This window comes from Gossypium arboreum, chromosome 6 (assembly GCF_025698485.1).
Source record: "Gossypium arboreum isolate Shixiya-1 chromosome 6, ASM2569848v2, whole genome shotgun sequence".
Lineage (NCBI taxonomy): Eukaryota > Viridiplantae > Streptophyta > Magnoliopsida > Malvales > Malvaceae > Gossypium > Gossypium arboreum.
The window spans coordinates 14,110,523-14,122,537 of NC_069075.1; the positions used below are offsets into that span (position 1 = coordinate 14,110,523).

General features: G+C 35.0%; 1 protein-coding gene and 1 non-coding gene across 3 annotated transcripts; one reads left to right on the forward strand and one right to left on the reverse strand.

Annotated features, from left to right (window-relative positions):
- Nucleotides 1-1,645: 1,645 nt before the first annotated feature.
- Nucleotides 1,646-7,584, forward strand: LOC108486438 (polyadenylation and cleavage factor homolog 4). Of its 2 annotated transcripts, none has more exons than XM_017790492.2 (7): nucleotides 1,646-2,268; nucleotides 2,351-2,452; nucleotides 2,544-2,801; nucleotides 3,581-4,399; nucleotides 4,803-5,759; nucleotides 5,852-6,400; nucleotides 6,882-7,584. In XM_017790492.2, the coding sequence occupies exons 1-7, from the start codon at nucleotides 1,984-1,986 to the stop codon at nucleotides 6,924-6,926; spliced, it is 3,015 nt and encodes a 1,004-aa protein (XP_017645981.1). In that variant the 5' UTR covers nucleotides 1,646-1,983; the 3' UTR covers nucleotides 6,927-7,584. The 2 variants fall into 2 exon arrangements, with proteins under 2 accessions (XP_017645981.1, XP_017645983.1); XM_017790494.2 differs by having other exon boundaries at nucleotides 7,372-7,584.
- Nucleotides 7,585-11,678: 4,094 nt separating this feature from the next.
- LOC128294722 (small nucleolar RNA R71) lies at nucleotides 11,679-11,785 on the reverse strand. The gene has a single exon (XR_008285029.1). It is a non-coding gene; the product is annotated as a small nucleolar RNA R71 (small nucleolar RNA).
- Nucleotides 11,786-12,015: the final 230 nt, after the last annotated feature.

Here is a 12,015-nt window from a genome sequence, read left to right on the forward strand (position 1 = left end):
TTAACAGGAGCTCAATTAACCTATTCCATCTATAATAAAGATTCTTTCTTATTCAACCAAAGACAAGATTCTAGGACGAAATTTTTCGAGAAAATGGGGAATGGTACATGCACACATGGGGTGAAATTTATTAAATTCAATTCACTGAAGCTGTCAATTTTCTAAGTTTGGAAAATTAGCCTACTTGCGACAACTTTTTGGATGAAATTCAGGAATTTCTAGGTTGAGATATCTTCATAGCATTTGAAGATCTATCTCATAGCTTCACAATGTACTTTGAATCACTCAATTTCGAGTTTAGGAGCTCAAGTTATGACCGTTTTAGTGAATGCATGAGCAGAATTTTTGGACGGGATTATTACGAAAATTATGAATTTTAGGCTTTTAATTTGAGTTTAAATCATATTGGATTCAATTTTTAGGCTTAAATTTTATTATATATGAGCTCAATTATATTTACTATGTTTTATTATTTTATTGTTTATTTATTCTGAATTTTGGATATTTGAAGATTTTAAATTAATTAGGAGTTTTATATTTCTTAATCAACAAAAAAATTTAGTTTAAAACTACTTCTTTAGATTAATTAAAGTTTCAGTATATTGAGTTTAGTCCAATCCAATACATGTTTTTATTTCTTAAAATAAATATTATTAATAAATTAATTTAACGAGATAAATTAAAATTTCAATTAAATAATTTTATCACTCAAACCTAATACCGTTGAAGTCATGATTACTTATTGTAAAAGAATTTATGAGAAAATATATTTAATTTCTATATTCAACAGATTCACAATGATCAATTAATTTAATTCTATTTTCAAACTTTTCAATAAATGATAATTTAGAAAACTTAAATTAATTTTCAAATTATATTTATATTTAGTGAAAAACATATTTATTTCTAAAAATTTTTAACTTTATCATTTCTATTCTTTTCTATTCATTTGATTTATAATTTAACTTTTTTTAAAAAAACTGAAATATAAAGAACAAAGCAAATAATAAAAATTTAAATAAAATGTGAATTGAATAGTAGGTGAGTCGTATACAACTTGTGCTGATTCTTGAATTGACAATAATTCCGATTTTTATTCTTGGAGTTGGATAATCTTTACCCATGTTACTTATTAAAAAAATTTCAACAATGTATGCTTTTATATTATTGTATTGAGTATAAGATTGATATGTTTTAAGTAATAACGTAACGATGTCTTGGTATTGATTAAGGTAGATACTTTAAGTCTTTAAACATTTAGATTTTAATTTCATTATATGTAATTATAATGTATAAGTCTTCAATTTTATGTGTAAGTGATGTATGAATTTTGTCCGAATTCCTTTTAGTATTTTAATTCTTCACTTATTACATTTTATAATAGTTTGATTCTAGGTTATAATTACTCACTCCAGCTTATTATTGTATTCCATTTGTAACTGTAAAAAACTTTAAAAAGAAAAGTTTTCAAGCGATGATAACCGTCGGATTTACTTGACCTTTAGATTTAGCATTATTCTCTGTATCCCTGCTCACGGATAATCAGAGTATCTAAGCTTCTTAAAAGCCTCCACGTCAATGGAAATCTTGTGGGCCCCATATTTACCATAAAAAACTTCATTTTATTTCAACCGTGGATTAAACCAAATCTAGGAAGTCCTTTTTTTTTTCTTTTTTAATAATTATTATCTTCCCTCGTCTCAGCGAAAAAAAAAAAAAGAAAAAAAGGGCAAACGAAAAGTACCAGACTCTCGTGTTTGTAACACACTAAAACAGCATCTGTTTATTGTTCGATGCTGGCAACAAAAACCCTAATTTAATCAGCATCGATTCACGATGGGCCGCAAGCCCTAATACCTTTACCGTTTCGGCTACTTTTTCTCTGATACATGTATGGAATCAGAGAAAATCCTACTTTCCTGAGAAAACCCTAGAAAATTTTCATCTTTTTCCTAAACCAATAGCAACAGTAGCAATAGCAGCATGGCCATATCCAATGAACTAGCCCAAAAGCAACTACCGTCGATATCGGAACGGTTCAAGGCTTTATTGAAGCAACGGGAAGATGAGCTCAGGGTTTCCGGCGGTATTGCTGATGATGATGGGGCAACGCCGACTACGGAGGAGATTGTTCAGCTTTACGAGGTTGTGTTATCGGAACTAACTTTCAATTCGAAGCCCATAATTACTGATCTCACGATCATTGCCGGTGAACAGCGAGAGCACGGCGAAGGCATTGCCGATGCTATTTGCGCACGAATTATTGAGGTTAGTTAAAATTAGGTTTTCCGTTGTACCTGCCAAGTAATTTGAACATTTAAAATTTTAATTTCAAATTTATTGCTTTCAGGTTCCAGTAGAGCAAAAACTTCCTTCGTTATATCTATTAGATAGCATTGTAAAAAATATTGGCCGAGAATATGTTAGATATTTCTCTTCCCGTTTGCCAGAGGTGAGTCATTGTCAATCTTTTTGATGAAGTTCTTTTCTTTGCTATTAGCTTGATATAGGTTATCTTATTTTATTTTATTTTTCATTCTTAGGTATTTTGTGAGGCATACAGGCAAGTTAATCCTAACTTGCATCCTGCAATGCGACATCTATTTGGCACATGGTCAACAGTTTTTCCGCCTTCTGTGCTACGTAAAATCGAGATGCAATTGCAATTTTCTCAAACGGGGAACCAACAATCTTCTGGAGTAACTTCCTTGCAGTCTTCTGAATCACCTCGTCCAACACATGGCATACATGTTAATCCTAAGTACTTGCGGCAGTTGGAACAACAGTCAGGTGCAGATAGTGTAAGCTTTCTAATGGAAAACTCTGTTCTTCACATCTTCTATTTCATTGGAATAAATGCTCTGTTCTGTAGTCTTATGCACATTCACTATTTAGGATATCATCGCAAATCATGTTCTTTTGAGAATTTGTTTGAATCAGATGTTGCTAGCAGTTATAGATCCTTCTGGACAGAATTGCTTTTGGTACTGAAGGACAGTTGCAAGCTGAATTGGATTTTGATCACCAGGGATAGGCTGGATTGAGGGGTAGTGTTGCCAGAATGTTAATGACAATTGATATATTAGGATTTCTTTCGGTTAAGTTATTTGGTGAAATTACTTGGAGCATCATTATGAGATCAGAGCTTAACACGGGCTTGTATCAAGTGAAATTACTTTAAGAAATTTGCAAATAGAAAACCAAACTCTACTGGTACAACCAGGTTATTAACTTATTATTCTGATTTTTTTGGAATACAGTGGGGAAGGTTTATGTTGTTTACGCTGTACTTGAATGTTTTTGGTGACTAAAAGACTTTTCTTTTCTGTTCCCCTTCCTTTTCCTTTCCAACTTTGTGTTGAGCCTTGTGCTTCTTTTTCTTGTTAAATTTTCTTTAGAATGTTTGACATGAACTGCATGCTTTTTTGCTAGTGATTAGGATTTTTAGCTTCCCTGACTGATAAACATGTTGAGAAATCTTTTTAAAACATCTATTTGTCATGTATGATTGCATGCATGTATTCATGCCTGCTTTGTTCAGAATGGCATCTGAATTGTGAAATGTTTTCAATCATTGCAGAATACGCAGCATGTAAGAGGCATGTCTGCTGGTCAAAAATTGTATGGTCAAAAACATACCATTGCATATGATGAATTTGATTCTGATCACACTGAGGTTCCATCCTCACATGTTGGTGTGCAAAGATTGAGCTCAACTGGAAATGTTGGCCGTACTTCTCTTGCAATTGGGGCTAATAAATCACAACTTTCTTCAGCTTCCAGAGTTTCAAGACCCTTCTCACCATCAAGGATTGGATCTGATAGACTTTTATCATCAGAAATTGATGATCTTCCATCAGATGATTCTCCTAGAAGGTTTGCAGAGGTAGCCTCTCCATCTCGTCCTCCTGTCTTTGATTTTGGACGTGGAAGAGGAACCATCAGAGATGAAGAAACAAGGGAGTGGCCAAGGAAGCACTTTTATGGCGATTACCGTAATTGTTCTGAAAGTTCTTTAAATGCATACAAGCTTAGTAATGGAAATGAGCGCCAAACACTCAGAGCTTTAATAGATGCATATGGTAATGATAGAGGACAAGGAATGTCTAACAGCAAGCCTGTACAAGTTGAGCGGCTGGATTTAAATGGCATGGGCAATAAGGTGACTCCAAGATCATGGCAGAATACTGAAGAGGAAGAGTTTGATTGGGAAGATATGAGCCCGACATTAGCAGACCGAAGGAGCAATGAATTTTCAGTGTCATCTGTTTCCACTTTTGGAAGCATTGGAGCAAGGCCTGCTGGATTAGAATCTAATAGGAGCAGTCGCTCTAATCAAACTCAGCTGGCACTTGATGAATCTTCAACAATTCCTGAAGATACAGTCCCTTCACTGAGTGTATGCTAGTTCAACTTTTATCTGATCCCTTTGTTGTTCAAGCATCCTCTTTAGTATTAGTTCAACTCAAGTTATATTTGTACTAGGAGAAGTTTGCTTCCTTGCCCCCCCCTTTTTTCTACTTATGTAGACTGGTGGATGTTTCTAGTTTCCATCACTGTTGATATTTGCTATACCCAACCCCTAGCTTAATTTTTTGTAGTTGATTCAACAATAAAATCTTATAAATCATGAGGTTTTGTGTACTGCTGCAGCCTGTTCAAATTTCTATGCTTTTTATTTCTCTGTTGTCCAGTCCATTCTGGATTCCAGGACACTGTTTTCTTTATTAAGCGGCGTCTATCTTATGTATTTAAAACTTGTATAGTTGGTTGACTTTTCCATTTCATTATGTTTTCTGCAGTCTGGTCATGGATTAAATCAGATTCAACGTCCGCGCTATCCTCAGGATGCTTGGAGTAACTCATATCCTTTTTCCCAGTCATCACACCAGCTTCATGCCAAAGGAAGAGGAAGGGATTTCCGGACACCCTTTTCAGCTAGTGGTATATCCTCGTTAGGTGGTGACAAAAATGTCCCCCTTATTGAGAAATTGCCTGAGGGTGGTTCACAATTTGTTAGGCCTCCAGCTCTTGTTCCAAGATCTGGTTCTTCTAGCCTTGACACTGTTACTGTTGGAGCTCAACCAGCCATGTTACCTTTGACTGCTGGGGCATGGCCTCCAGTAAATGTTCTCAAATCTCAGCCGCCAACTGCACACACTAACTATTCACTGCAGCAGCATGGTAGGAGTCACTTTGATTCTTTGAATCCTATCAATGCTGCCATGAATCAGGGTCAAAACAAACATCCATATATGCCTGAACAATTTGATAATTTTGAAAGCAAGGAGCAAAGTTTGACAACGGTGCCACAATTGCCTGGACAACGCCCTGCATTGCGACAGCGAAATTCGTTGCATGGATCTTTGCAGCTACACTTTACCCCTCATGAGGCTCGAGATAGTTTTCTTTCATCTGCAACAGGACCTTTACCACCTCGCTTATTGGCACCATCCATGAATCATGGCTACTCTCCCCAAATGCATGGTGCTGGCATCAGTATGGTCCCATCTAATCCAGTACCTGTTGCACAACCTCCTTTATCAATCCCAAATATGCCAACTGGCTCATTGCATTTGCAGGGGGGAGCCATTCCACCTCTCCCTCCTGGTCCTCGTCCGGCATCTCAAATGATGCCTGCCACCCAAAATGCTGGTCCACTGCTCCCTAACCAACCTCAGGGCGGTCCATTCACTGGTTTGATTAGTTCCCTCATGGCTCAAGGTTTGATTTCATTGACAAAACCAACTCCAATACAGGTACTTATCTCGATGATGTTCTTCTGTAGTTATATCTATTTGTATTTCCTGTCCAATAAGATTGTATCACAATGAAGCAATCTATTTTGTAGGATTCTGTGGGACTTGAGTTTGATGCAGACCTCCTCAAAGTGCGACATGAGTCTGCTATAAGTGCTTTATATGCTGATCTTCCAAGGCAGTGCACAACATGTGGCCTTCGGTTCAAGTTCCAAGAGGAGCATAGTACTCACATGGATTGGCATGTGACAAGAAACCGGATGTCTAAGAACCGTAAGCAGAAACCTTCTCGGAAGTGGTTTGTAAGTGCTAGTATGTGGCTTAGTGGTGCGGAAGCTCTGGGAACTGATGCAGTTCCTGGGTTTTTACCCACTGAGGACATTGTAGAAAAGAAAGATGATGAAGAATTGGCAGTTCCTGCTGATGAAGATCAGAACTTATGTGCATTATGTGGTGAACCCTTCGATGATTTTTATAGTGATGAAACAGAGGAGTGGATGTATAGGGGGGCTGTCTACATGAATGCACCCAGTGGGTCAGTTGAAGGCATTGATAGATCGCAGTTAGGTCCCATAGTGCATGCTAAATGCAGGTCAGAGTCTAGTGTGGTTCCCCCTGAAGATTTTGTACGGTATGATGGGGTATGTATTTTTATTTTTGCCTCCAAATTGCATTGCCATTCCAATATTATCTTTAATAGACCATTCATGTTATTTCATCATCTTATTCAATTCCATTCAGTCTGAAAAGCAATTTGTGTGTTAATGTTTGGAGAGCAAAATTGTTCTGGAATTGATTTCTGATAATATTTAGATGTGAACATGGACAGAAAACTTCTGTTTTATATATTTTGACATTAAATTGTGAGAGTTCAGTCGGTTGTATGAAGGGGAGACAAGTTCATCTGTGGCTTGTTCGAATTCAGGAATACAGAATTTTGAGTTATACATCAAGATTATAAGTGCATGTAGTGGTTCTTGTTTCCTGCAATTATAGACATGTTTTTAACATTCTTATTCCCTTGCTTTTGGGAATGCTGAGAGGATGTCGTGGCAGGCTGAGTTCTATAAATATATATCTTCTTGTTTTTGTCTTATATGTTGTTCTTCTCGTGACTTGCAGGGAAATCCTGAGGACAGTAGTCAAAGAAAAAGATTGCGGAGTTAAACTTTATTAGATCGGCTTCTAAGCTTATGTATAACTTGGTTTGAGTTTCATGTTAGTCGTATGCTCTTTCTAAGTTTTATCTTAGTGCTGGTGGTTGCAGTAGCTTGGCGAGATGCCAAAACCATGTACATGTATAGTTGAACTTGTACCATGCACATTATCTTGCAGCAAAAAAGGTTACAGATTACATCGGAGCCTTTATTTTGTTGCATTCTCCTTGTTTCTTTCCTGCAAAAACGCATCCAGAGGAACCCTTTTAAACATTCCTTTATCGTGTCGCAGCTAGAATCGTTAAAATGTTATATGGGGAGTATTGGTTTCATTCGTCCACCGTGACTGTTTTGAGTTTTGACCATGTATGTAGTTCCCAAACTTGCTTTGGAGGAGTTCGCAATATTTAACTTTTGTTTTCGTTTTTGTTTTTGGTTCTTGTGGTATTATGCAGGGTCTCATGTCACCTTCAATTTGCAGATGCCGTTAGAAAGGCTCTCTTTCTGATTGAAGCAGCAACAGATTCAAATTCCCTCTCCCCTAGGTTTCGAAATTTTCATGTAACGTTTTGGCTGGGAGTTTAGATTTGGTTGATTTTGTTTCCGGAAACTGAATTGTTGAATTTTTCATAATTCCTTATAATTGAAGTTTATGTTTATTAAAATAATTGTCTCCTGCTAATACTTGTCGTACTAGCGTTTAGAGCTTTTGCTAAAGTAATACGGGAAAAAAGTTATTCGATTAAAGATTAGTGATAAAAGTGATTACAATAGTAAACCAATTAAAAATTTGATAAATGTAAGTGTACTTATCAATTAGTGGTATAATTATGATGAGCACAAACATATTTTTCACGAAGACTAGAAGTATTAATAATTATCGTATTTTTAATTAAATTGATAAATTAGAGATTAATTAAAAATTAAAATTAACTAATTAAAGTAACTAAAGAATATGGGAATAATCGAGTAAACAACCAAGAAGTGAAACAATGTCCAAGAAAAAATTCATTTAGACTATATCTGCCATTATTAATTTAAATTACACAATTTCTTCACTTAGTATCTTGATTCGTAAAAATTTCTAAATTATGCTAATATATCTCTTCAAGACTAAAACAACTGACTATGGATCCCTTATTAAAACCCTTATTAAAATTTCTTTTTAATTAAAACCCCTATTATCTCATTAATTCGATCTATGGATCCCCTTATTAGATTTAACTCTAATCCGATAGATTTATATTGTCCTATTTCAAGGATTGCATGTAACTCCACTCAATTCTTCTAGATTTACTCTTAAACAAGGTATATTACTCCTCTAATTTAAGCACATCAAACATAGATCAATAGTCTAGAAATATTAAAATAAGAATTAAGCACACATAATTGAGAACAAGATCCAATTATTTATTGCATAAAAATAGAAATCAAATAACAGAATCTATCTTAGGGTTTATCTCCTTAGGTATTTAGAAAATTAGTTTATAATTACAAATAAAAACATCTCAAAGATAGTATAACCACAAGAAATAATAAAACCCATAATAAACTTCAAAAGAAATCAAAAGGAGATCTTCAATCTTGATGGAAATTTGCTTCAAAGTCGGCTTCAATGGTGTTTTCTGAGTTGTTTTTTTTCAATATTCTCTGACGACTTATTCCTATCTTATTATCTTTGTAATATATAGGTTTTAAAATACCCGAAAAACCTAAAAAATTGTGTTTTCTCGCGTTTTTGGGATACAGTTTGTGATTTCCACACGATCTGGCACATGGTCGTGTGGCAGCCCATATGGATCACATAGCTGTCTATCCAGTTCGTGTGGAATGGATCAACCCGTGTGGCTCCTGAAATTTGCTTTGATTTTTGCACGTTTTCCGCTCCTTTTACTTTGAAATGCTCTCTTAAGTATTGAAACACGAATTTAAAGGGTTAAAATTATAAAATTAACCATTTTAAATCGAATAATCATCCAAAAACACATTAAGAATGAGGCTAAAACATGTTACTTTTGGCATTTATCAAATATCCCCACACTTAAGCATCTGGTTGTCCTCAAGCAAAATCCTCAATCCACATTCAAATTAACTTTTCTCAATTTGTCATTTTCATCAATAATGTTTCAAGATAATTAGCAAACAATCATGCATTGGAAATTCAACCAAAAGAAAGCTAAAGATTCAAGTAATCCAAGCCTAATTTTTTAAAGCACAAAAATGTAGGTGTCTCCCCTTATTTAAATAATTACCTTAAATTCAAAATCAATAAGAATTGACATCCTCACTAAGATTCACTCAAGCACTCAAAGTGTTTAAGGTTCAACTATTGTGCATTCAAGAGTTGAACAAGAAATGCCATTACTATAAACTTGCTTAAAAATCAAATCTCCACTACTACAGAATGAGATGACAACCAATCAAGAGGTCTTTAGAAGGTTGGAATAGGGATTAGGTTAAGGGTATGGAAAAGGCCAAAAGAATTGGTTACAATCGAGATCGAGTTGATAAATTACCAAACTAGAAAAAAATTCAGTTGTTGAATTAAAAGAAACTACATTAGTAAGAATACTCACAAATGGAAATGAGCTTTTCAACATAATATGAAACTAATTATTCAACCTCAATCAAATATTTTTTGATATATATATTTTATTTTTTGTTTATTTTTAAAAACAAAATAAAATTCAACAATTCAAATAATGAAACATAGTTAGGCAACTGATAAACCTCAAAAGTAACATATTTTAATCCCATACTTGGCATATTTTTGGATGATTTATCATAAGATTTAGTGAATTTGATGCTCCTAATCCTTTAAATTTCATGTTTTATACCCAGATGAGCATAGGAAAGAGAAAAGTGCAAGAAAAATGCCAAAAACGGACAAAATAGGTTTATTTTAGTGCTGCACACGGCCCAGTCACTTCCACACGGGAAATCCACATGCTCGTGTTAGACACACGGTCAGACTACAAGCCCATGTGTAATGGCCCTGTTGACTTAAAACTATATCAGAATTGGACACGGCTTGAGCACCACCACACGAGCGTGCCACATGGCTGTGTCCCTGTCGAGACCTATTTTAATTCTACTCGAAAAAGGCTAATTTTGAGCTATTTTGGGCATTCCAAAGTCTATTTAAACACAAGAGAAGAGGATCAAAAGGGGACACAGAGAGTAGAAGGCAGAAAATACTCAAAGACAGCCAACGAAATTAGCTCGGAAGTAGGATCTACTTCAAGCTTGAAGATCTCCATTTGATTTCCTTAAAAGTTCTTTGGGTTTCTTTATGTTTTGCTATTTTCCCAATTTTGAGATGTTTTTCCTAATTGTTATGAACTAAACTCCCTAAATACCTAAGGGAGATGAAACCTAAGACAGATCTTATTACTATTTGAATCATATGATAAACACTTGTTCTTATTCTTAATTATGAGTTTTAATCCTTGTTTTAATATTCTAGGATATTAATTCAGGTTTTGATGTGCTTATTCAGTGGAGCAAAAGTCCCCGTTTAAGAGTAGATCTTCCATAATTAAGCGGAGTTGCATGTAATCTTAGAGATAGGACAACATAAATCTGCCGGATTAGAGTCAAATCTAATAAGGGAGTCTATAGATCGAGATAATACGACAATAGGGGTTTTAATTAGGAAGAGATTTCTATTAATCAACCTAGAGTCAGTTGCTTTTAGTATTGAAAGAGATATTAACATAAGCTAGGGATTCCTACGGATTAAGTCAAGCGAATAAATCGTCTAATTCAGAAGTAATAAGTGAAGTCTAGGCGGATTCTTCCTTGGGTATTGTCTTCTCCATCGGTTTTCCAAAAATATTTTCCAACTTTAATCTCTATCGTGTTCTTAGTTAATTAGATAGTTAATCTTAGTTTAAAAACGTCCCTTTAATTCTTAGGCTAGATAATAAAAAGATAGTAATTACTAGTACTTTTAGTCCTTGTGGGTATCACCATAACTATACCAGTGTTCGATAGGTGCGCTTGCCTTAGTCGAATTTTTAGTTAGTTTAGCGATCATCAAGTTTTTGGCACCGTTGCCGGGGACTAAGATATTAGGAATACTTAATTTTATTATTTTAGACATTTTTATTTTTATTGCAATTTAATTTTGTTTTTATTACTAATTTTTCTTTTATTTGCTTCTGGCAGGTTTTTATAGTTTATGACTAGAAGAAACTCGACAGGACCTCTACTTTTTGACAGCGAAATTAAAAGTACAGCTCATAGAAATCGTAGAGAGATAAGGCGAAGTCTACTATATATAGAGGAAGAGCACGAGGACGATACCAATAACACCGAGGAGATGGCTAAAAATCAAAATAATCCGCTGCCTCCTGTGGTTGCCGCAAATCCAGTGAATCAGAATCCTGCTCCTCGTACTATGTACGACTATGCTAAGCTCAATTTAACAGGAGCTAAATCGAGTATAGTTAGACCTAATGTTGCTGCAAATAATTTTGAACTGAAACCTAACACGATTCAAATGATACAACAGTTTGTTCAGTTTGATGGTTTGTAGGACGATGATCCAAACACTCATTTAGCAAATTTTTTAGAATTCTGCGACACCTTTAAGATCAATGGCATTTCTGACGATGCTATTTGCCTTTGGTTATTTCCCTTTTCATTATGAAATAAGGCTAAACAGTGGTTGAACTCGTTACCATGAGGGTCAATCACTATTTGGGAACAAATGACCGAAAATTTTTTGTTTAAATATTTTCCGCCAGCTAAAACGACAAAGTTGAGGAATGATATCTTTTCTTTTGTGCAGATGGATTTAGAAACACTTTATGATGCATGGGAGAGATACAAAGATTTATTGAGAAGGTGCCCTCACCATGGGCTACCTCTTTGGTTACAGGTTCAAACTTTCTACAACGGTTTGAATCCCTCAACTAGAAAAATGATCGACCCAGCTACTGGTGGAACCATCAATAATAAGAAACCTGAAGAGGCTTATGAGTTCATAGAAGAGATGTCACTGAATAATTATCAGTGGCAAGTTATGAGGACAAAGCCAACAAAAGCAACCGGCGTTTTTAACGTCGACTCAGTTACTATGCTTTCAAATTAGG